At 46.9% G+C, this 25,521-nt stretch overlaps 1 protein-coding gene across 2 annotated transcripts in view; it reads right to left on the bottom strand.

The window, feature by feature from the left end:
• Positions 1-1,515: 1,515 nt before the first annotated feature.
• The window catches only part of GAB3 (GRB2 associated binding protein 3), a 67,569-nt gene continuing 43,563 nt past the window's right edge, over positions 1,516-25,521 (bottom strand). Inside the window, exons 2-10 of one of the 2 annotated variants that reach the window (XM_054075724.1) lie at positions 21,083-21,386; positions 14,031-14,247; positions 13,111-13,589; positions 10,535-10,587; positions 9,154-9,409; positions 7,936-8,017; positions 6,164-6,266; positions 4,839-4,946; positions 1,516-3,867 (exon numbers count right to left, since the gene is read on the bottom strand). In XM_054075724.1, coding sequence (XP_053931699.1) covers positions 3,751-3,867; positions 4,839-4,946; positions 6,164-6,266; positions 7,936-8,017; positions 9,154-9,409; positions 10,535-10,587; positions 13,111-13,589; positions 14,031-14,247; positions 21,083-21,386 — 1,719 coding nt within the window. In that variant the 3' untranslated portion in view covers positions 1,516-3,750. Of the gene's footprint in view, positions 3,868-4,838; positions 4,947-6,163; positions 6,267-7,935; positions 8,018-9,153; positions 9,410-10,534; positions 10,591-13,110; positions 13,590-14,030; positions 14,248-21,082; positions 21,387-25,521 lie in introns of both variants that reach the window. The other variant, XM_009562329.2, reaches the window with a different exon arrangement.

Genomic DNA, 25,521 nt, shown 5'->3' on the forward strand with positions numbered 1-25,521 from the left:
GCTCCGTGGGCACAGACAACTTCAGTAAAAGCGATCCATCTCATCTCTGATCTCCTCCGTCCAGGCTGGCACCCTGACCACAGCAACGGCGGGCAAAACCCAGCTGATCATCCTACCAATCACCACAGGACTGAAACCATTTAGCCTGTTTGTTTCCCACATCATCCTCCAATCCAAGTAGGATCCTGTGCATCCTACTCCACAGAGCAACATTTCCAATTAAGCAAAAACTGTTCTGCTTGTTTAGCGCTCCTCTCCATTTTAAATGAGAAATCCCAGCGGTGCTGGAGAAGGCACTACAAGTCCTGAGCCGGGCAATGCCATTTCCCCGAGGAGTCAAGGGTTTCCTAAGGGAACACTGGCTGCCCTGTCCTCATGTAGGTGCAGAGCCTCTCTCTGCATCAGCTCTCATAATACTTTTTAAAGGAACACACACAAATAACAACATAACAGACCCACAGCAAAAAGCAGACGCTCCTAGGAGTGCGCCTGGTGCCAGCACTCACCCAGGGCTCTCGCCTGGGCAACGTTTTCAGAGATGACGCTGTCAAAAGCTGACTCAGTGTCAGCTGCTTTAACAGATTTTCATTCCTCTTTGACCTCGGGATCAGTATTTAGTAGCAGGTTTAATTAAGCAGTGGCCCCTTTGAGCTTGGTGACATCGCTCCTGTCCCAGCAGCAGGATCTGTGGGCGCTGGCTCTGGGCTGCCGCAGTTGGCACAGCAGTCATGTACCGCAGCGGCTCGCACCAAGATCCTTAATGATGGGGTGGCCACAACAGATTTGGCCTTTCCCATCCTCCCACCATCCTCCTCCTCTTTACGCTGTTTGGAGTATTGTGAAATTTGACTAAAACAAAATTAAAAAAAAAGCCTCGAGGGAGGACTGTTCTGCTTTTAAGGCGGGGTTTTTTTTTGTTTTTAAGTCGCTTCCATTTCCTATGTTGTGCTTACACAAGAATACACGTCATGGACTCTGGAACAGCTGCTAAAGTAGACCTTAAATGAAAAATCTGAATAAATTCCCAAACTTATCTTTTATTGTAAAAGCGAAAGTTCAAAATCAAACTTTTTCGATTGAGATAAAGTGTTTGATCAAGATAAGGGAATGGCAGGGGCAAGCAGGGCACATGTGGACGTTGAAAGGCGGCCATTCTTATCTAAGGACAGGCCCCACTGAACGATGTAGTTATGTGCTTTTAGGGGGAAAAATACCAAAAGAGCTCTTTCTTCTGAAAGATCTCTTAGCCAGATTGGTCCAAGTTTAAATATTTTTACAATAAACTAGGATAAGAAGAGAGTCAGTTTTGTCTCCAATAACCTGGGTTTTTTTTCCACTTCAGAATATCTTCTGACAACATGAAAATAAACACTCCAAACATAAGCTGATTTGTGAGCTACTGCAATCCACACCGGAGGCTGCCGTGCCATCACTCTGCAGTCTCATAGCATAATTGTACCTGTCCTTCGGGGATGCCTTCTGTCCCTATGATCATAAACGTCCCGGGTGGTCTTTTAATTCTTTCAGTACTGCACCATACACCAAAAGCTTTCAGTGACATATATTATTTGTAAAGTTTGAAAGAAAGGCAATTCTTTTGAGCAGAAAGGCAACGTCTCCGTACCTGTGGCCCTTCCTTGCTTTCCTCTAACGGCTCTGGGGAGGCACAGCTCTCCGCCGCCTCTCCCCAAGCCCTCTTCCTCTGTAGCAACACCACACCCGGGGCACGGTTGCTCAGAGCTCCCCTAAGTCAGTTCTAGCGCAAAACAACGGAGTTTTAGCAAACTAAATTCCACACCAACAAGATTTATACGGAAAAGTCTGACTTCCTTTTCAGAACTTTTAAGAACGTGAGCTTTCATTTTAGAGCTTTAATGAAGAGGGTGGGGGAAGCAGAGTAGGAGGAAACGGCAAGCCAGCTCTCTGACTCTAAAACCTCCGTTTTCTAAGCAGCTCTAGCCCAGAACGCTCATGCCTGCAGGCCTGGGTGCTCAGGTGCCCCAGAGTCAATAAAGGCGCTGGTGAACCTCATTGTTCTCACAGGGTAAGCTAATAAGAGCCTGGTCACCGTCGATCCCCAGCTTTGTATTTGCTCTAAAGAAGCAGCGAGACTCGCAAGCACTTCAGCTCTCTTGAGGTAGGAGAAAAATGGTGTTTCTGTTAGCTACGCTGCCTCTCCCAGCAGGACGCGCGACTCGGCTGCATCTCTCAGCCTCCCAGAGTGCCCAAATGGCTGAAGCAGAATGGGTGCATGGAGGACAGTAAATAGAAGCCTTGAAATGCCAGTGGTTTCTGCAGTGACATTTCTACAACCTCTGTTTGGTAAATCAGCATATTTGGGATGTCAGATTACAGTAGTACAATGTGGTGGCAACAGGCACCTGAAGGGAGGCCAATGGCTTGGCACTGTCGAAGAGGAAGGCTTTCATAAGGGTCCTGGCTGTCTGTCCTTGCTGGCAGGACCAGACGTCTTATGGCTATTGGGACTTACCTAGATGAGCAAAGCCAGCAAGATCAAATCCAGTGCGGGTCACTCAGCAGTACTGCATACTTCCATGATTCAAGTGGCTGTGTGCCACCTTAAAATAAAGGTTGCAGCCAAGCTTTTAAAGTTAAATACATTATAAACTATACACATATGTGATCCTGAGATAGTGCCTGTAACAAGTCCCAAGGTAGATAAGCTTCCTAAACCCAGAAGTCCTCACGCTGCGTAAGCGCATTGTTGTTTTCTTTTGGCAGGCCTGCTGGCCTCTCTCGGAGCACGCTGCACTTCCTAATGCTCTTGTTTTTGGGGGATGGGTCTAGTGAAACAATCAGTTTGATGACTGCCACCAGCAATTCCAATGACATTTCTTCTGCAGTTCAGATGAAAGCATTCTTGGTCTTCTGCCAGTTCTCCCAAGACTTGCAGAAACAGGCTCACAGCTTCCCTTTCTATTTTTCGGCCAGCCAAGAGCTGTGTGCCTGCAGCCTCCTGCTAGAGGAGCAGCTGTGCTGTGCCAAAGATACTCCTCAAGACATGGGAGAAAACATCAGTAGGAATCAGACAGAAAGGCGACAAGTGTGAGCCACAATGGAGGAAAGAATCTTAATATGATGACCGTCGTTCAGAGGGTCAAAAAACATGTGTTCCAGTCCCAACAGTACATAGTCCTGTCTTGAATTTCTGACGGCATCAGCTCAGAGTCAGACCTTTTTAACCCAGGGGAAAAATATTTTCCAAAATTCTCTTTGCTTAAGCACTATATATTCAAAAAGTTCTGTTTATTTTTTCAGTATTTTAGCCCTTAGTTGATTAGTCACCAATACCTGCCAGATGCCCGCTGCCGTAAAAGCACTCCGAGCACCTGCAGTGTTTGTAGGAATATCAAAAAATAGCTTTAGCAACTAGGAATTATGCAACAGAGAGAGACGGCAGGACTAACTAGATTAATGCAACATGTAGTGGATTTGTTAACATGAAGTGTATGACTTGTCGCAGAATCATGCCAGAAAATGGTACCATGTAGCTTACTGGTAAGGGCAGTAAAAGGGGCAATGCATTACTTCAATCATCGGTGAACCACTCATTCAACATACTATTTCCAGCTGAAATCAAAGGTTTCCATTAAAAACGCCATTCTTCTACAGACTGTGAGCATCTTGCCTCTCTCTCTGTCTATGAACTCTACTGTCATAGCTGCTTCATTAACACTGTGGTTCCAGTGCAAAAAAAAAAAACATCCTCCGGATCCCAATCTTCTTCCTTTAAACTTTTGATTGTCTCTCATCTGTCCATTCCTGCTTAGTGTTCTGTAAAGCTTGAGTCTTCTGCTCATCTACCTGGACATAGTCGACTCTCTGCTCCTCAGAGAGAAAAGGTTTCTGTGGGAGACAGAGAGGAAAAAAACCAACATATTAATTTTAGGGTTGAAAAGGGATGCTAATGAAACTTGGCTTCATTTTCTGTTTTCTCTTTCCCTTGTTCCTTGATTGCTTCATTTCACCTTGAAGCTTACAGTGACATCAGCTGACAACAGCATTGCTTTACAGCCTGCTTTAGCTATAATTATCCATCTGTCACCCTGTCACTCAGCCCAGCACAGGGAGCGAGTGAAACGTGCTGTTCTGGCTGTTTCCATGCAGATAATCATTCTCATCTCATTCAAGTGATCCTGCTGCAGGGATAGCCTAACTGCATTTTAACTACAGGGAGGGTTTAAATAAGAAAGCTTAGGAGTCTCGAGTCTTTTGCATCCAGGAGTATTAGCAGATGGGTAAAATGATACACAGGACACTAAACAGCCCAAACTACCAACAGTTCATTGCTTTGCAGTGATGCCTCCCCACCACCTGTCTAAGGTAAGCTAATTGAAATGGTTTTGGCGATGCAAGAGTAAAGATGTACATTTTGCCACGTTACAAGAGATGGTAAGGCTTTACCCTGTGAATTTATCATGGGCTGTAAACTTGTTACTTCAAAGAGACTAAGGGGAGAAACTAGCAGAAAAGGTTTTGTGGAGACTTGATGAAAATGAAGGAGCATGCAGAGATCCTGCAAACACCAACAAGCTTGCCCACAAGGCCTCACAGCCGCGCATCCCAGTGCAGCTTCACGCCCTGTGCTGAACTGGTGTTAATGGCATCCTTATGGGTCACGCTAAGGACACCTTGTCATCACCCTGATAGTGCTTTTATTATATTAATCTTGAGCCTGCCACAAATGCAGTCAGCTGGAAACACGGCTGGCTTCATCATGACACTTTGGGCACCCAGCAGATTGTGACTCTTGGTCTTGTTTTCCTCCCAGCAGAGAAAAAGATAGGAGGCTGTGGGGTTTTTCAAATGGTTCATACCTTCTGTACAGGGGATGGGGAAGCAGAATTAAAATCCAATGCTAAGTAATCAAGGTTAGATTTCCTTGTCCATGGAAAAGCACCACTTGATGTCGCCTGTCTGTGTTCCTGTCAAGAAAGAAGAGACACTTTTAATGCTCTTAAAACATGATCCTAAAAAGAAGCAGGACAACAACTGTGAGATGGGAAACTCACAAGTGAGGAGACTCAGCACCCACATAATTTTCTATGCCAAGAGTGCATTTGGCGACTAACCACAGGATAACACTGATTAATTGTGGAATGGCATCAAGAAACTGTGGGAGCCTTTTCCTCCTGGTAATTATGGCCAAACAAGCACACCAGGCTGATTTTCATTCAATGTTACCAGGAAGAACTTGTGCCCAGCTTCTCAACTGTAGCTCTTGGAAGGCTCTGATTTGCAGAGGTGTCCTCACAATCATCATTGGTCTATGAATTTGAAGAAGTGGTGATAAATCTGCTCAAATCTAGGAAAATCACAGTGATCACAAATGTGTGGAAGGTTTTACTTGACTAGAACAATCAAATGGGGAGTAGTTACAACTGGAACTGCCATCCTAAGCGGATTTTGATCTAGTGGAGCTGTAGGTTAAAATTTGGACTATGGTATATGGAAGTCATGGTCAGTTTTGCAATATAGTTCTATAGCCATTGCTATTGGGCTTTGGCTATGAAGACAAATCTGTAGACATTGGCTCAGATCAAGGAATTTGAGATCCATTTCCACCTAAAATTTGAAGGAAACTGAGATTCTGATCTTTTGCAAGATATGGCTAACGAGTGAATGAAAGAAAAGGAAGCCACAAAGCCAGATGTTCTTCCTTCATGGGATGGGAAGTGGGGTTAGTGCCACAGCCAAAGCAGAAGCAATAAGAGGCTTTAATGGGAGTTCTGTTTCTGCACAGTATTTAGTGTGTTTCTTTTAGGAAGTGCACTAACAGCTTTCTGTCATTTCCTAGGAGATTTTGCAGGGCACACTTTTAAAAGGTGAAAAGATTTGATTTTCCTTTGCCTTAATGAGTTCTCATGTAAATATGGCTGATCCCTGTGATCTCTTGGAACTGCTTAGCAACATTCGTGGGCGAACAGCTGAGTTCTGCAGAGCAGAAGAAGGGCTTCCCTTATATCTCTGTAAATCGGTCCCAGTGTCTTTGGTTTAAAACCATTCCATCATTTTTTTAAAAAACAGAAGGCAAAGGACAAACCTCCTCAACATTTTTTCTTAGAAAACAAACTTCTGCATTCTCCATCGATGTGACAGAGCAGGATAAAGCAAAGGATGGCTGTGTGAAAATGAAGATTACCATATGAATGTAACTTTCTTCCTCTTCTCCGGAAACTGAATTGGCAAATATTCTTGCTGAATTAATACCGTCTCTTTCTGGTGAGATAAAGCTCATTCGATTGCTATGAAGAAAAACACAGGAGAGGTTAAGGAAGCATCTTACAGATGCTCTGAAATGAAGCCAAAGCCTGACATCGCTCATATGGTGAATAAACTCACACTAACGCTGCAGCCTTTACAGAGAGGATGTCCAAACCCACTCCTTAGTTCTAGAAAAAGTGTGCTATAGAACCATGAGTGGTTTTGTTGATTTTTTTTTTTCCTATGGGGTTTATGAAAAGGTTTGCCATCTCTAGTATGACAGAAAGCATAAAACATTGGAGCAAATCTCCAGCAAGGGACACAGAGACAGATATAATTCATCCAGGTAGTACATGCCAGTGGGGCAGCTACTTAGTTGTGCAGGCACCCACATTTTGGAGATGGATGTGAATTAATCAGCTGCTGGAGTTGCATGCAGAGGAACTTGTCTGGCTTTCAACACAGTGTAAACACATACTATCTGCGCTATGGAGATGGCTGCGACTCAGCCCTTGTACAAGGAAATCTCTTCCACTAACATAACCGTCAGAGGTATTATTGCAGGGTAGCACAATGGGGTTAATTATTAGAAAACTGGATGGCCACTTTCTGCAACATGAACAGTATAATTCCTTTTGCTTTATTAGTTCTGGGCGTACTCATTTTTCAGTATTGTTAATGTAAAACATGCAAACTCCCTCTGAGCTCGTTACTCTTCAGGACACGGCACTGTGTCAGCACTAATTAGCCACAGCACTCTGGCAGGGATGCTTGGGAGGCAGGCTGCTGGGTTTCCCTAACAGGCAGCACGCATCAGGCAGTGCTGAAGGACTTATCCTGCTTTGGACTGTATGGCTGGGAGAGGGGTCTGCGATTGAGAAACTGCCCGTCTCCTCTCCCTTTTGCCCTCCAAATGACTACCTGAGGCGAGGGAGCAGAAATGCCCTGTCTGGCACGCATGCTAACAAAAGATCACATTTTACGGAGCGCATGTGATATGCACTGGACGTTGGTGAGAATTCCTGGCTTTTGCATGCATGCTTCAGCGCAGCTCGCTCTCCTATCAGCCTTTGCCCATAGCACCAAGAACCCCAGAGCCAGCAGGTTGCAGTCTTCACCTGCTCAGGAGTTCTCTGAAGATGAGTCTTTTGCTGCCCTTGGAGCCTCACAGTATCATCTGTTCATGCTGTCGGGGCTTTGGGACCTAATGCATTTGTTTTACCTCACAAGTAATTTCCAGTGACAAAAGCTCACACCAACGGATCAAGTATGAATTGCTGTGTGGCTGTGCAGTAGTCTACATCCAGGCTACAAGTCAGGTAGAGCTTTAAATTATGTGGTTCTCCTGTGCTATATGAATTTTCAGGAACAAAAATGGATCCATTACATTGAAATAAAAATAATTTAGGCATGTGAAGCTTTTAGCCGTTGCAGCTACCACACCACAGTGCAGATGAACTCCAGTCTCTTTAAAATAGACTCAGCATCACTGCATGGTGTTGAACGCATTGGAACTGCCCATCGTGAAAGGAAGCCTTGCTTTTTAGAGACAGCAAAAGCCTGTGGGATGCTGGAAGGAGCCCTGGGGAATTCTTGTTTGTGGACTTTGTCAGGAAACTGTTTCTTGTGGTAAATGATGCGTTATTTTTAACTCCATTCCACAATGTTAATGCTTAAAAGATTGGAACCGCGCGTTTCTTCTTGACTTACTAAGGCACAGTCCACATCCTGGTCACGGCAGCATGCTCTCGGATTGTGGAGAGGTTCCTCAAGTCCAGAGGAGGTGGCCGTGCTGCAAGTAGATAGACAAAGAGCTACATTTCCAATAGCAGAGCTAACAAAGAGTGAACTGTTTAAAAAAAATGCAGTTTTATATTAGCAAGAAACTAACAGAGTATTCCACAGAACACAACTGATATAATGAAAAAAGAAATCGTAACAAATGACCACTTCAGTCAGTGCTGGAAAGCAAAGTCCCTCATTTGCCCTGAAATAACAGAATACGCATAAGGAGAGCAAATGCCCTGTGTGCTTGTCTCAAACCTGCTCTGCATGTGCTGCGTTGAACATGAGAGGCCAGTTCAGCCTACAAGTCAAAACAGGTTTAGGGTTCTCATCTAAACAAAAAGGTCCTACACATGAAGATCAAGATCTTTCCTCTCACTGGTCCTATGTACATTTTCCCCTCTCTTCTTAGAGCCCTCTAAGAAAGGACCCGAGCTTGCTTTGCTTCCTGGCAGCAGTCTAAATTTCTGTCTCCACTTCACAGCAGCATTTCCTGAACCAATTTCTAAGTAGCCCTGTGTCTCTGCAGCCTGAAGTGCTTTAACGTAGGTTAGGTTTATGCAATTTCTTCACTGCAAATCTGATTTTTGTCCCTAGTATATTCTCTGGAAGCGCAACCCAGAATTTGGAGATGCCATGAAAAGAAGGAGTGGATAATTACCACCAGTAAAAGCAGGAAATTCCTGATTAAACCAAGACAGCTGCACGTACCTAACAGAGGTTTAACCAACAGCCCACACTCAAACACTCAAACATCAAGTTTGAATGTTTGGATGTCCTGTTCCTGGAAAGTCAGGGAGCTGGTGAGCCAGCAGTACAAATACTTCAGAGCTGCAGGATTAGTCTGCTGTCTCTCCAAGGCTACATCCTTTTGGATATTTGCAGTCAGGGTGGACCTGAAGCCATGCACCATGCTAGTACAGCCACCTGATCTTCAACTGCAAAAGTAGGCATGGACACTGCCTACAAAGGACTGTAGACGCATCCTATGTTATAGTACTATAAGCCACTTACACAGCAGTTCAATTCCTCTTCCAGAGCAGGAAGAACTTTAAAATGTGTCAACGATACCTCAAAGGAGGTCACCCATGTCCTGCTATCAGGACCCACTGGTCGCCAATTGCACTTCAGGTTTGGGCTTACATTTCCTCCGAGGCTTGAGGTCTCGGTTCACTGGAGGGGGCTCCAAGTCTGAGGGAAGCTCAGGCAACGGGCTGGTGAGTTTTTCAGTGCTGATGACAGGGAAGGTAAACGTGGCTGAGCCAGGGCTCATGGGGATGTAGCCATCAGGTGAACAGTCCGAGCCGGGTGCAGAGGGAGAGGTGCTGGGGCGCATGGGCACGTAGCTGTCCTCTGGGCTGTCCGAAGCAGTCGAGTAGAGTGGGGAGAACCGACAGGGCTTCAGAAGCAAAAGGAGGAAAAGAAAGAGTCAATAAAAGGGTCAATATAAATGAATAGCTAACACCCTGCAAGCTGGGAGGTGGTGTGATCTGGCAGCAGATCTGAGCCAAGCCCCGGGCCAGGAGAGTCTTGACATGACCTTTCTGAGAGGTGCAAGCTGGGAAGACCTGAGACAAACACATGAGTTCAGATGCACATTCCAGCTTTGGAGAACTCCACTTCCGAACTTTGCAAGTCACTGCTGGAAACTAGGACCAAATTCTTTGGTGACTTATGTAGGCTAAATCCCCCAAATTCAGTGAGGCTGCACTCGCCTCTCTCATCAGTAATTTTGACTTATACAAGAAGGAGGGTCCTTCACAGAAAAAAATCTGAAAGGAGAACATGTAATGAATTAGATTTTTGCAAATGTGGAAGCTAAGAGAACAGACGTGCAAACCCACCAGTTGCTTCTGATAGCTAAGAATAAACACTAAAAATTCATTTCATGCAGGTTACTGCTGGCCGAGTGATGAGAGGGACCGATTACAAACCTTGCACGCTTTTAAAGGGGAGAAAGAGCTTACATAGAAGCAGCAAAGCATCTCCCGTATAGAAGACTGTATCCAGCACCAGGTAGAAGAGCGGCTGTGCGATGGTGCTACATTTAACCATGCCTGTCAAAGGCTGAGTCAGGAAGTTTTGGACTGACAGAGCCCTGAATAACAGGCACTTTAAGAGCAGAGCCTTTCCTGTGTCCTAAAGGGACATATCCCTCAGGATCATGAAGAAAGCCTTCTTCAGATCCTTTTTTCAAGGAATAAGCAGTTTTCTCAGGTACTCCTGGTCAACAGCTTAATTCTCAAGGCTGCTGGTGTCCTTTTTCACAACAGACTTAGCTTCATCTGCTTTAAAATCAGGGTGCTCAGTGTTGTGGCCTCCCCCTCCCTCCTCTCTCAAAGGCTCCCTGAAGCTGAGAAGCAGCAGCACAGAAGTCACCCCAAAGCCATGTTTTTCTTCCATTTTTTTTTATTCTCCTGCTGAACACAAGAGAGGAATGATTGAATACCAGGATGTGAAATGCTTCACTTTCTGAAATTTGTCATGTGCCAGTGTTTTAAATTTATGCAGGCAGAGTACTTACCAAATTCAAGCTAAGCCTCTTATCCCGACTTCTTAAGGAACTGCCTTCCATGTCTGCTGCAAGGAAAAAAAATGTGATTAAAAATGCGATAAGGCAGTGCAATCTTACGGAGATAATTCTGGAGTAAAGCATATGGCTTTAAAATAATTTGAGCTTTATAAAGATTCCATAACTCCTAGTATTTATCCTAAATGAGGAAATCTAATGGTCTTAAGACCAGAACTAACTTGGTTGCATTTCAAGCATGATTACATCTATTTTAAAGTATGATGAAACCAAGGAATACGTTCATGTAAAATCCAGCTGTAACTTATACTTCCTGTAACACAGGCAGCTGGGGAGAAAGACTGGTGTGGAGAGCAAGCGACCAAGCAAAAATTTAAACACAGCTCCTGCTCTATTCCCAATGTTTCCCCCCTTCTGCCAAATTGGGGAAATTATGTAGAAAGGTACCGTGGGGAATATTAATTTGTTATTGTCTGGAAAATTATTTAGGAGCCTTATATGTAAGGTTCCAGGGAAAGGCATGTTTTTGTACAGAGGGTGCATAGGGGAACTTAATGGTAGGGCAGAAATTCTTCTCTTTGTCACCAAGAAATACTGATATGGTAGAAATGGCTCAAGCTGATGGGGAACAAACAGAGAAAACATCTGTCAGTGTTCCCTTGTGCAGGGTCACAAGCCTGTGGCCTTTGTCTTGGTGTAGGTCAACTTTATTTTTGAAGCAGAAGGCAAACCCCCTGAAAATCAGCATTCAGTGCATAGAAGATCAGCAGTGAGAGATGCTTAAAACTACCATCATTTTCTGCAAATTTTTTTTCTGTGCAGAAAATGGCTTTTCTGCGAGAATGCCTTGTAACCCTCCAACCACGCTCATCCAGTCGCTGCTCTTGTGGTGGAGATATCAATACCGTGCTGCAACTGGGAGCCTTTGTGGTGGTAAAGCATAAAAGGCTGAGGTGCTATACAAGAGCAAAGCAATACTGTTAGTGTGGATATACATTAGATAGAGCGGCTGTCCTGGGGCAGCTACAGCTATTGTTTTGGCAGAGACATTCAGCCACAATGCTCCGGCAGATGCCAGGATACAGGTGCCTTACACATGTACATCTCACTCCCCTTCATGGCACTGCAACCACATACACTGCCTTTGCAGTTAATTGGGTTAATTATATCTGTTCAGCTTTTACAAGTTGCCAAGAGCAAAAAATGAAGTAAATAACTTGAGTGGGCTCACTCTGGGTGCTGGTGAGGAACAGCTGCTTTCTCCCTGTTTCTTTTTCCAATTTTTCCTGCTAAAAGCATTTCAATTCAGAGTTTAACCTTTCAAATAGTTTCACAGCTGCACTTAGGGTAAGAAAAAATAGCAGCACTTATTAATTCATTGCTGCCCCCTGTCAGGCAGAGATAACCTTGCAGCACGGTAGCAGAACATGACATTTGGCCGCTTAATCCTCTTAAAAACATTTTGGCATAAATTGGGTTGGAGGAAGATGAGCTGTCTCTGGTGCACTGGCAGTGTTGGAGCAGCACACATGCACAAGCAAGAGCGGCACCTTTCAGGGAGCAACAAAACATAACTGATAATTAAGAATACCAATTGCATTCATGGGTGTTTCTCCAGAAATGTTCAAAGAATTGTTTGCACACTGATAAACATACTGGGCAGAGCTCTCCTTGCTTTAGCTTTGAAGATTTAAGAGCAAGATCTAAGAGCCTCTAACACTGGTTAGTCATTCAAACTACAGGAGTCTAAAGGATGCTTAAAAATCCACATTTTCTTGCTCATCAAAAATGAGACATCACAAAATGCTTGAGACTTTCCAGCCAGGTATTCCAGCTGCTGTTCTACAGCTCCACAAAATAAAACTCTCGTTGTACACTGACACCTTGACGTTCTGGGGTTTTGACTTATTTTTGTTCATGATGATGATGTTTCAAGAACAACTGGAAAAGCCACTTCAACTCAGAGCAGAACTGGCTTTACAGCCGAGCCTTGCTCTGCAGCGGGTTTTCAGGCTATCCTGACTGAAGAGCAAGGACAAAGCAGGATTTACTCAAGGACATGCAGAGTCCCTGGTTCAACTGGGATTACACGCCATCCCCAGCATCTCCCTGGCTTCCTGTTCTTTACGCTAAGCTGTGAGACACACTGCTGTTATGGCAGGGACTGGGTGTAGCAAAGCAGCACAGCTATAAAGGCATTTCCCATGTTCAAGCCCACCTGCATAAATAGAGTCTGGCACTGCTTTATCCAGTGCATGGCTTTTCATTTTTTGGTTTACTACCTATTTTTTTTTTCCGAGAAGGAGGGGAGGTGGAGAACTAGCATGTCATAAGGCACCTCAAAGGAATCGCAACCAAATTGTTGGTGATGTGTACACGTTGAGGTGCTTTTACAGAGCAGAGGCTGAATGTCCAGGACAGGTCTGAATCTGAATGTTTCAGATTGTTTTGGGTAGCGTACGATTTTGTAGGGGAGAGGCACAGCTGGAGGTGAGAAACCGCTTCGCACTAGTGGACAGTTCCATCCCTCACACCAGTCCTGCTTTGCTGGTTCTCAGAAACACACTTACCTTTCCAGTTCCTCACGTTGTCTAAGCTGGATAAGGAGATCCTCCTGGGTACCAGAGCAACCTGAGCCCGGCAGACCCCTGTGTGCCCGTTCTGGAGGGCCCCGCTGCCCACCTCATCCCCTCTTCTGTCTGAGAAGTGGGTTGGCTTGGGTGGCCGCGGTGGAGGCGTGTTGGACAGGATGTCCAGTTGCGTTACACCATAGGGCAGCGCATTTTGGTTCTTGTCAATTTGAAAGGTTGGCGTCAGCGGCGTCCCAAGTCGTGGAGAAGAGGAGGAAAAGTCACTGGGTGGCCCACTAATGTCTATGTTCCTGGACACGGTAGTGGGATTTGCCAGCAGGGTCCCATCCTGGTGCACAGTGCCAGCGCTGGATGGCTGTACAAGGTACAAGGAGGACTGGGACTGCAAGGAGTCAACAAAAACATCGTCCGATGATGTTTGCTCCAGAGATCTGTCTGAATTTGACCAGCTGTCACACCTGCACAGAGACAGAGGTCAGGACCTGTGCTTTCCTTTTTTTCTAGTTGTAACTGAACAAGCAATACAGCAAAACCACCAAAACGACCTCTCAGTTTGGGACAAATAACTGTTCCTGCCCTACGGCTGTGAAAGGTCCTCCCTGAGCTGGGCAAGGGGATGGAGCACTTTGCAGACCACCACGGGCAGCGATAGGCAGAGAGTGCATCTGGAGGGAGACCACCCACCCTCAAAAGGGACAGGACCAACATACAATGTTTGATCGCTAATCTGCACTGTGAAAAGCCCCCTGTAAATTGGATTAGGCTGATGGTCCCCTGTCGTGCTCAGCAGCCTAATTTGAGTGACAGGGCTCAAGGACCAGTTTGCCCCAGTTTCCCTCGGCACCACTGGTTAGACAGAGTGGCTCCAGCCCAAAGCATCCGGCAGAACCCAGACCTACCTGTTGTGGCTGAGCTTGCCCGACTCGCAGTTGGAGAGGAAGAGGTAGTCAGGGAGGAAGACCGACTCTGACTCGCTGGGGGTCTCCTCTGCAGCAGACATGTCAGCGGCAGTGTGGTCAACCGAGAAGGAGGGATCGGCTATTCGGGAGGCGTGGGTGGAGGCAGCTGGCGATGGCTGTGGGGACGAGGTTGTGTGAGATAGGCTCTCCACCGAACCTGCAATGGGAATGGATGACTCTGGCTGAGGGATTGATAAGACTCACCTCAACCACTGCCTTTCCTGGCCACGGCCACCTTGCTTTTGCACCAGGGATGTTTTACACCAGAGTGGCAGCAGGTCAAGGCAAAAATGGAGCCGGATTTTGCAGCGACTCTCCCTGTCCAGGCTGGGCAAGGCAGCTGCCCAGTCCAGGGGCTGCAGGAGGTGCAGACATCTCTGGCTTTGGGGTGCCCCACTCCGATAGTACTGGAGACAACCTATGCTGAGGAAACTGCTGAGGCAGTGCAGTCAGTTTTATCAAGTTTCTTTGCGAGGACCTGACGCAAATACTTCATTATTACTATCCAAGACTCCAAATTAATGGTGATAAAGAAAGGGGTTGTTTTCTTCCCACTTCCTAGGTCTCAATGGACAAAACTCAACTTAGTGGCTCATAGAGCAGCCAGATTTGATGCATGTCTGAACTTATCTGCAAGCTCTTCCTGCCACAGAGAGGGGTGGTAGTGGGAAGAGGAACAGGTTTGCTGCAGGCAGCAGGGCTGGCCCAGGCTGCACAGAGATGGCCACCTGCTCAGCTCCGAGTTCACCTCCGACCACCAAGGCCACCCTTCGCTGACAGCACATGGCCGAGGCACTCGTACCCAGCTGGCCCAAGCATTGCCAGGCAGCAGAGACAGGTCCAGCTCTGTTGCTCTCCCATCCTCCTGCTCTGCTATAGATCTGGGGATGCTGGGCAGGAGGGATGAAGGAGTGATGGCTGAGCTACATAAAGTTAAGGCTAGGCACAACCTCTGTTCCAGCATTCGGGGCATTTTGATTCAAAAATCAAGTCCTCAGTGCAAGTCAGACCTCCCACCACAGGCAGCCTTGGATTGTGAAGGGCCTGGGGGTGTCTTGACAGAGCAGCTCCCCAAAGGCATCTGGTCCTGGCAGCAAACTCAGACGGCAACACATAACCCTCAATTAGAAACTATGATATTTTTCTAATGAAGTTTCAGGTTGCCACATGGTATTTCCCTCACCAGGGCTGTGTGGACATCAGACAGTACTCACTGGGAACCCCAGCTGTCCCTGACACCCGGAGGGCTTGACAGTGGGTACTCATCTCTCTGGCTAAAGTGTAGACACCGCCTGAGTCAAAGCCACAAACCCTGTCCTCAGAATAAAAGATCCCGCAGCAGAAACAAGCACAAGAAACAAGCTCCTGCTGATAAAACCAAACCAAGCATAAGCATGTCTTCAAAGCATAGCAGGAAGGCAGCTTTCTCTAATGCTGATATCCAGAATTTGCTGGAAATGCTGGTAACTAGCCCTAGACCACCTGCATGCATGCTGTAGGCCAGATCCTGCACAGTGTGGTGAGGTCCTGAGATCCTCTAGCAGGTTCTATCTAGTTCTCAGCTCAACAAGGCAACAAGCCTTGGCACTGTACTAGGTTGTCGTAGTCACTTCTGAACCCTGGGAGGTGCTAGGTATACATGCAAGCAGGCGAGGAGGGATGAGAGAGCTGCCAAGGCTTGGGTGGTTAGACACCAACATCACCGAACACAAACGAAACCCTCCAGGGACCCACACTTCCACACCAGCCACAGCAGGCTTCACCCTGCCCTCTTTCTGATCTCTGTTAGAAGAATAGAAAAACAAATGATCTTTTCTCTCTGCGCTATCCCACAGCTCATCCCTCTAGGTCGGAGAGGGAGCCACCTTTTTCCATCCCATCTACCAGCACTGACTCACTGCTGCTTCCTCCTGTTAGCTTTGGAGGTCCGGTGCTGTGCTGTGGTGGACCCTAGGTCAGCAAAGCACGTAAGGATGTGCTTAAATTCAAGCTTATGCAACACATTTGCTTAATTTTGAGCAAGTGTTTAAAGCAGCAGGATTTCAGCAGGGAGCATCTGGAAGGAATGGCTTTTATGGGGTTTCCCATTTGCAAAGCAAAGCTGAGGGCTGCAGCCTTCCTAGCTGAAAAATAACTTCTCTTGTTGATTGTGCTGGTTCAGACAGTAACTCTGCTTTCAAACCCTGGTCTTGCAAGCTGAGGATGATCAAATATGTACCAGGCTAACTCCACAGGGATCTCAGAAAAGCATCTTCACATCGCCATCTGACCACAAGTTTGTTTTTTTAAAAAGAAACAGCTAAAACCCACCACAATGCATAAGAAAGAGAAATTAATGACATTCTGGATTATTGACACAGAGAACAAACAGGCCTGAACTCCATCTGGTACTTGCAGGGTTTAGCATGGATTATCCCATCAGGAAAGACTGTGAGCTGCAGACCACATGGCGACCGTTGTGAAAAGGAGGGAGGGATGGGGACAGAGAAGATCCACCCTTTTCTAACCTTCAGGAGCTCAGGGACCTGAAGCCAGCTCCTAACAGCATAGCCCTGCCCCTGCCAGCTCTGCTGGTAACTCAATCAGCCTGCAGTAAAGTTGTACTGCAGCAGCAACTGGGTAGAATAAATTATGCATGGCCATTTTCAACAGCCAGAAGGCGGAGAATAGGTTTGTCTCTCCTTTGCCTGAGAGACAGCAGGCAGCTTTGGCTGTCAAAATAACTGCTTGGGTGGGTACTAACCCGAAAACCTTCTGCCCTGCATTGACAGGGAAAGTCACCATGGAGCATCCCCTGTGGTGACCTTCCCTGTCAATGGAGGACCATTGCTTGGAGAGTCAGGGGTCTGCTCCCCTTGCTACAGACCCCGGCCCTCTCCCCAAAAATTGTTGCAGTGCAACAGCAGTGCAGGGACACAGTGAACGTGCTGCTCACAGCAACCCCCGCCAAGGCTGCGTGGCAGTAACAAGGAGGCAGAAATGCCACCCGCCACTCCTGGCCAGGGGCCAAAACCTGACATTAAAGAGCAACCTGGAGCCCATGCAGCCAAGGAGGGATTTCCTTCTGCTGAGAGGAAAGTGAGGAGGGGTAGCCTCAGTGCCTGTCCTCCGGCATGGGCTATGAAGAGCTGTCACAGGTCCCCTGAACTCCTGTAGAAGGGCCAGGTGCTGCCATAAGCAAGCCTGCCAGGATGCTGCTTGCCCAGCTTTGTATGGGAACAGAGTGGGGAATAAAGCAAAGATGCTCAGGAGAAAGTCTGTGCAAGGAGAGCACAACCCCTCCAAGCAGTCCCTCAGTGTGGTGCTCCCGATTCCGCTTGCTCCCAGCACACTGCCCTGGCTGCGGGAGATACTCTGCTGCATGGCCGCAGCAAGATCCCAGGGAATAAAACCATCCCCATTAGCAAAACAAACAAAATAGGAGAGACATCTAAGGATACAAAGAAACTATCAAAGCAGTAGGCAGAAAGGGAGGAGGCCCAGCAATGGGCAAGGACAGATGTGAATAACAGAGCATCCAGAGGAGAGGGAGAGGTGCAGGAGCAGAAATGCTCTAATCCAACCGCTGGCAACCAAGAGGAACCCCAGGGTAACCTGGGGTCACTTATGGTGACCCTGCCAGCTTCCTGGTCCACACACACTCTGCAGGAAGGGCACCAGTGAGGGGTGCTTCCCAGGGACATCAGTCTCCACTGCGGTCCTGGGTGCTGTGGGCAGCAACAGGGGAGTGATGGAGATCAGCAGGGACCTCCTCGCAAGGGCTGCATCTGCATGGAGCAAGGTGTTTACATGAGATGTGGAACCAGGAGCATGTGGAAGAAGTGAAGTGGAAGCTGCCTGCCCGAGGCATGGCCTGGGGGAGCACTCGATGCACAGATACAATCTTTAAAAGTAAAACTTCCTAATGAAAATAGTTGAACAACTTTCACAGCAGTTCCTCCAATGAAAAGCTGTTATATCGCACTGTGTCGATTAATCATGGTTTCAGCTTGCATACGGGATAAAGTGTGCCTACGCTGTCCCATAGCCACCTCATTGCATCCCCTCCCCTCCCCAGCCGCTTGGCCCAAGCCTCCTCTCAATCCTGTCTGTGGTCAGGGGTCCTTTGGGACTGGGGAAAGACTGCTCCATTGGGAGCCTTCACCAAAGACGGAGCAAGATTTTACAGAGAAGTGATAGAAAAACAGGTAGGGAAGCCTCTTCCTCTCTCCTCTAGCTGAGTCCCCCAGAGGTGCCAGCTCCCCTGTTATTTTAAGCACAGTTGGCGGCAGTTTCTTGTGGCAGTCGAGTGCCATAGCACAATGGTTGCTGCTGGCAAGTCCTTCTCAACAGCCACCCTCCCAGGTGCTTCCTGACATCTGCCTGGAGCTTGCACTTCACCTCTGCCTCTCAGCCATCCCCTCTCTTGTTGACTAAAATCTGCCCTCACAGGGCCAGCCGCTGTTTTGCTAAGGTTGGCGTGTGTCTGGCTGATTACATGTCAGACCGGAGGCTGCTGACGACTAGGATCTGGCCGTTCATCCAGCTTCTTTGCTACTGGAAGGATCTAACTGGGAGAAACAGGGTGGCATTTACAGCTCAGTCACTGTGTAAACCTGGGGCTGCACTTTCTGTGCAATAAGAAGAGAAAGCAGCTGATTTGGGTTCGGCCTCAAAGTCACAGCAACTTTTCAGAGTTGCAAGGATTAAGAGTGATTGATTACACAATATAACATTGGCTTCGAGATCCATTTTAACACACAGCTTATTAAAGTTTCCTGCAATTTATGTGCCTTTCTTTTGATGATTCATTTCAGGGACTATTATTTTTTTACTACAGTAGTTAAAAACACATATGGCACTTAATAGAGCTTTTCTCTTCTTATGTTAATTTTTAAGGGTAATTTTTTAAGCCTACAGGCTCTTAGGGGATTTAGGTGCTTCCAAAAAGCCGAGGCAATTGGCAACTCTTTTAAATGTGATGTGCAACCTGTAGAATTGTGCAGATTTAAATCAGAAGATCTGAACATGCCCTGCAGCTTGACTTGAAAACATCCAGACCTGATCTCAGCAGCGTGAACCGCAGGATAAAGGGAAGATCTTATGAACTATTTGTCATCAGAGATACAACAAGTGCACGCCTGGAAGCTTAGCTTACACAGTCTGACGAGGGCTGTAAATTCAGGTGCCAGACTTTATACTGAACCAAGATAATGCTCTGCGCTGTCGAACTTCTAGGGGGATAATATTGACCTTGAATGGAGGTGGAAAGTTGGGAAGTCAGCTTTCCCAATGGCTGCACCAAGAGTTGTCACTTCTTATCTATCAGTGTTTACACTGGCAGTCTTTGCTGGGAAAAATACCACTGTGCTATACTCCAAGTATTGCCCACGTGTAAGTCTTACAAACAATGCGTAACAGGACAGACATTTCCTAGAATAAACGCAGCTATCCTGGGGACAGCCACTACCTTAACTTCTCTGGCATATCCTCACAGTGCCAGCAGAAGGCTGCAGGCACATCTGACCAGCAGAAAAGACTTACCTTCATTTCAAAGCAATTGGTAAAATGATATCTAAAAGCAATACACCAGAAGTAGCAATGCAAGAGCAACATCTCAGTGTCAACAAGGGCAAATAAGTAGGAAGGAGGTTGCTGAATAGCCCTAATCACATCTAAGCTCCGAAGGGCTACTGACTCCAATCCCTCAAAGCTGCCAGCGCTGGTTTGCAAGCTGCATTCGTGAGTAGTTTGTACTAACGCAGAAAAATATGTCAGCATGGTTTCTGAGTGGTCTCTAAAGTGAATGGGAAAAGAGCAGCCATTTATAACATGATCACCATGGCATTGCTCTTTACACTACCTTTTCACCTCAGAATAAACTACTGAAGGGAAGATTAAAGGTGGCCAGAAACCAGGACAGATTAAAATAAAACATCTCACCGTAGCCTTTTGTTCCTTTCAAGTTACAAGGTAATGGCACGGCTATGCGGCTATTGCAGACACTAGTTGCAGCCTGAGCGCATGGTCACAGGGACCATGGCAGGATAATCTGCCTGGACACACTACAGTACTGCCAAACACATTACTGCTGTCAGGACGAGTCCCTCCATAACCACCTTTCTGCTCTTGCACTGCCTTTTATCACAGGACTTTGTTCTGACTCACTTCCTATGAAGCTCTCAAATTGCTGCTGTATCTGCCCCTTGGAAATGTCAAGGGAAAGAGATCGCTGTTATCTGAGCCCGATTGTCTCATTTGAAAGGTAAGTTAATGATGATACAGGTCCTGACTTTAGTTACTGGCTACATCCATGTTGGAGTGGTTAATTCTTGGAAGCTTTCCAAGGAACTCACCCTACTGAGTATATACAGGTGTAGGTCCTGGCAAAACAGGTTGATTTTATGCTTCACTGGCAGGACCATCTCTTAAGTCTAGACACATAGTTGTAACACTCCCCTGTCCTCTACCTTTACTTTATTTTTCTTCTCATTAATAGACTAAGACAGCTCAGTATTTTTGTCATTGATTTATGTATGTGCATATACACCCAAGACTGTGCACATTCCACATCTAGCTAAGCCTGAGAAAATACAAGTTTTGCTGGACACTTTCCTGAAACAGGTGTTTTACATCAAGCCAAACTAAATAAATACAGGACACATAATGAAATACATGGCCCCAGAAGATAACAGTCAGCTTTTCACATAAACAGTACCTTTTCTTATTAAGGACCTGTTGTTTATTCTAGCAGGAATTGCTTCATCAAAGTGACACCAAGTGGCCAGCTATTATTTCTACCCAGCAATAGTAAAATCCTTTGTAACTTTCAAATTGGGATTTAGCACCATCTCAGTGCTGTGTGGAGCTATAGGAAACAAAATCCTACACCATCTGCACAGCCCAACCAGCCAGTAAGGTCCATGCTTTCTCTCACCTCGGATGCTGCTGTGGAGGAGCCCAGACACAGGTCGTCCTCCCAACCCCCAAGACGAGCACGAGCATGATCCTACCTGTGCCATCTTCTAGATGCCCAAAGTTACAGATCTGGCTGATGTTGTGCACCCAGATCTGCATCTCCTCCTCAGTCTTGGCTACCAGGTAGAAGGTGCGGTAGGTGGTTCTCACAATAAAGACGAAGTTGTTCTGAAATTCCTTCTTGATGAAATTGGGCCCTGAATGCTTCAGCACTTCGCACTCGTTGAGGTCGATGATCCGAATGGGCTTTTTGGCATGGTTGTTCCTGTAGTACTCCAGCACATCTGGGTTCCCACTCATGCGGCCTCTGCGCAGCACAAACCACCGCTTCCGCCATGCCTGCAAATGGCACAAACTTTTAGTGCCAACCACATAATGTATCCTTCAGCCCACACATGCATATTTTCTTTTAGGTTTTATTGTTGTTTTGATAAACTGGCCAAATTGTAGCTCTGATTTGCAGTGCTTGCTATCAGCTTGCACTTCAAATAGGAAAAAAGGCAGAGGGTTGTCCCTTTGAGGGTCAAGAGGAGCAAAACCTCTTCCTTCTTCTCACCCTCAGCCTGCTAGTGTGGTATAATCAAAATGGTCTGATACTTCACCATCGCATCTATAGAACAGATAACACCTTTTTCTTTGTGAAATGAAAACATCTAGAACTGTACCCTGCAGTACATCAGCTACTATCTGGCAACAAACACCTTTTGCCCAGCAAAGCCAAGGGCTCCAGGTGACCCCTGCAGATTCCCTCCTATGGTTTTCAGTGCTAACAAAAAGCTGTTAATGAGCTACCAATTACTTCTGAAAGCCCTAAACAAACCCTAAGGGAGCTGTAGTGCTAAAGAGTTAAACATAAAACTTCCAAACCTTACAGAAGGAGGTCTGTTTATGCAGGCAATGCTTCCAGTCAACCCAAACCAAACCTGGTGAGCACTGCTGTCTTTTAGACCCTTGTGACTAAAGATACAGGTCCCATATAGGCTTAAATGAAGTTCTGGCAGGATTAATACACTCCATCGCTTTATAATGCTGTATGCAAGTTTCCAGGAACAAAACATATTTCCCCCTTTTTTTTCCTAGCAGCTGTTTCTTGTTCATCAGCAGCGTAAGCACCTCTCTGTTGATTACAGCTGTCACCAACACACTTACACCAAGTGTCAGAAGAAATCCACCCCAAGCTCTCTTCTACACAGAAAAGCTGAAATAAGACATTAGAGGCTTCCCTCTTACCAAACTCCATAAAAACTGTTGGATAAAGCTGTGTCCTACAGTAACTGCACAGCCACGGGTTCCTTTAGTCACCTTCAGAGTTAAAAGTTCATTAAAGAAGCATATGAACAACCACCACCACCACAACCTCCTACCTGAATCCTAGTCAAGTGTTTTTGCAAAATTACTTGTTACAATGACCTAAATTTGGGTGATAGCTTGTGTTAGAGTTAAAAAAAAAAATAATCACGCTTGTGTGTTGCAAAAAGTGTTTCTGCCCCTCAGCTTGAAGACAGACATCCGCTGGGCTTAAGGCAAAATAACTGAGTTGAGGGCATTTCTGCTAAGATGTACAGTTTAGGATCAATACAGGCACTATACATTTTGCTGACACTTAGTTCCCACGGGCATGGTGATAGTTAAAATGATCAACAAAAAATAGTGACAATCGTTTGTCAAAAAAAAGCTTTTTTTTGTTCTACTCGAAAGAGACTTTCCTGCAGTGCCAGAAGCTTTCCACAGTCTGTCAATATTCATACCAAAATTTATCTGGAAGCAAGTTTGTTCAGCCTGACAATACCTTAATCTATTTTGAAAGCAAAGAATTCTTCAAACACAATGTACAGAGACCAGAGTATGAAATATCATAGAGCGCTCGTGCAAGGCTGAACAAACATATATTGGCCTATGTAAAGGAGGGGGGTTCAGAGAGGAGGGTCACATCAGGAATAAACAGGAAGCAGAGGTGAGGTGCAAAGTGTATTGCACAAAGAAAATTAAGTCTTGCCCTCATGACCTGTTGAGGTTTGAGAGTGATTTGGTCTCTGTTGAAAGTAGCTAAAGGTAACAGATTACTGAGATAACCTCAGACAAGTCTAATTTTGTGGGAGATAGGGAAAAAAAGAACACTACCACCACAACTCCCTCAAAGGAAATGGAAACAGAGGAAAAACATTACATGGAGAAAACACTTCCCTGACTAGCAAGCTTCAACAGCGGAATACAATCCAATAGGTACCTCACGTGTATAGTCCCAGTAGAGTCCACATCTCCGCCACGGGGAATGCAAGTGCCACACAGACCTAATGCACATCCCACAGATGCCCCAGGACAGAAAGGTCACCCCCCCAACACAGTCTCTCCCCTACAAACCAAGAGAGACACGCTTCAGGAGCCTGAGCCCGCACACACACACACACACACACACACTCTCAAATATACTTGGCTTCTTCTGGTGGAAATTGGATGGAAAGCACCTGCATATGAGCAAGCTGAGGGTGGAGGGACTGGGATGGGATGGGATGGGATGGGATGGGATGGGATGGGATGGGATGGGATAGGGTGGGATGGGGGAGCAGCTGTCTAGCTGTCATCCGTGCAGCTGCGGGGAGGTGAGAGCTCAGCCTCGAGGCTGGGGTCAGCTCGGGGCTCCCTGCGCATTGGCCACTACCACACCCTTAGGCACGATGGTCCAGTACCTGTCCCCATTTTTTTAGCGTTTGAATTTTCCTAAGTGTAAAGGGGTCTGTAATTTCAGCACAGCCTGAGCAGCCAGTGAGAGGAAAGACAAGAGTGCAGCTGTACTTTGTGGAAAAGCTCACAGTCCCTCTGTTCAGAGGCAAAGGCTGGCTTCAGCGTGGGGTGAGTGGCTGTGGCTCTGCCGGCTTTGGTTTTGTACAAGCTGAGAAGCTGCCCAATAACCTGTTTCCCTACAGACACACAATTTGATCAGGCTTATCATCTGGCTGGTGCTATGAGACTGGAGACAGAGAGGTGCCCAGTCAGTGCAGCCTGTGAGGGGAGAGCGGGGCTGCGGCTGTGTGAGAAAACACTGGCTATCATAGCTGGGCAGCCATGAACACAGGGCTGAAGGGAAATAATGCCGATAGCTGCCCAAATCGGCACTGCCCTTGGGAAGGGTGGGCCCTGGGTGGGCCCTGGGTGGGCCCTCCCTCTCCATGTCAGGAGGCTGAGACAGGCTTTGACAGGCTGAGAGAGTTGGGTTGTTCAGCCTGGAGAAGAGAAGGCTCCGAGGAGACCTTAGAGCGACCTTCCTATACCATGAAGGGGCTACAAGAGAGATGGGGAGAGGCTGTTCATGAAGGCTTGTAGTGAAAGGACGAGGGGCAGTGGGTATAAACTGGAGAGGGGCAGATTTAGGCTGGACATAAGGAAGAATTTCTTCACTATGAGAGTGGTGAGGCCCTGGCCCAGGTTGCCCAGGGAAGCTGTGGCTGCCCCATCCCTGGAGGGGCTCCAGGCCAGGTTGGATGGGCCTTGAGCAGCCTGGTCCCGTGCAACATGTCCCTGCCCATGGCAGAGGGGTTGGAACTAGATGATTTTTAAGGTCCCTTCCAACCTAACCTATTCTATGATTCTATGATCTCCCACACGGCTGCCCTCACTGCCTTCCGCAGGCTTGCAGCGGGGCCCATGCAGGCAGCCAGCCCCCCGTCCGGCTGAAAACAGAACGGTTCTTTCTTGTGGGGGTAACACATGAACTGTAGGAAACGTGTAGGAAGGTGAGGGGCAGAAAGGGACAGAGGAATTGCCCCTCGATGATACTGCAAGCTCGGACAAGCTAACAGCCCTTGGCAGTGCCATTTGTGGCCCCAAATATTTATGTGCTCAGAAACTGATGGTGGTGCCTTGCTGTGAGCTGAAGCGACCAATGGAAACACTCTGCCCGTGACACCAACCTGCCGCTGGACCTGGAGCCCAGGGGAGGGAGAGGCACTGAAGGATGGCAACCTTTAAATAGGTGCAGCCTGAGATAGCACTCACAGGTTGAGATCTTCAAAGACATTTAAGTACTTAAAGCCCCTTGAAATCAGTGCAGGTGGCACAGCAGGGTGGCAGCACCACAGGGTGATGGTGCACCTGGTCCATGGAGTTTGCTGGTACCACCTCGTAAGCTTGCCTGTTGCCCCATGCCAGGGACGCTTCATGCTTGCTACCAAAAAGAGATGTCTCATGGAGCAAAACCTGTGGAAAATAGGGAGGGCTGGTAGCCCCAACACCCAGCCTTGCCTGGGCACAGGCAGACCAGAAGCGGGTAGAAGGATGAGAGGGAATGGGACCAACTCTTCCCTTGGTGCTTGCTTTATTGTACTACTATACTACTACTATACTACTACTATTGTACTACTATATGGGTACAAACTGGAGAGGGGCAGATTTAGACTAGACATTAGGAAGAATTTCTTCACCATGAAGGTAGTGAGGCTCTGGCCCAGGTTGCCCAGGGAAGCTGTGGCTGCCCCAT

This window comes from Cuculus canorus, chromosome 10, assembly GCF_017976375.1.
Source record: "Cuculus canorus isolate bCucCan1 chromosome 10, bCucCan1.pri, whole genome shotgun sequence".
In the NCBI taxonomy this organism is placed as follows: Eukaryota; Metazoa; Chordata; class Aves; order Cuculiformes; family Cuculidae; genus Cuculus; species Cuculus canorus.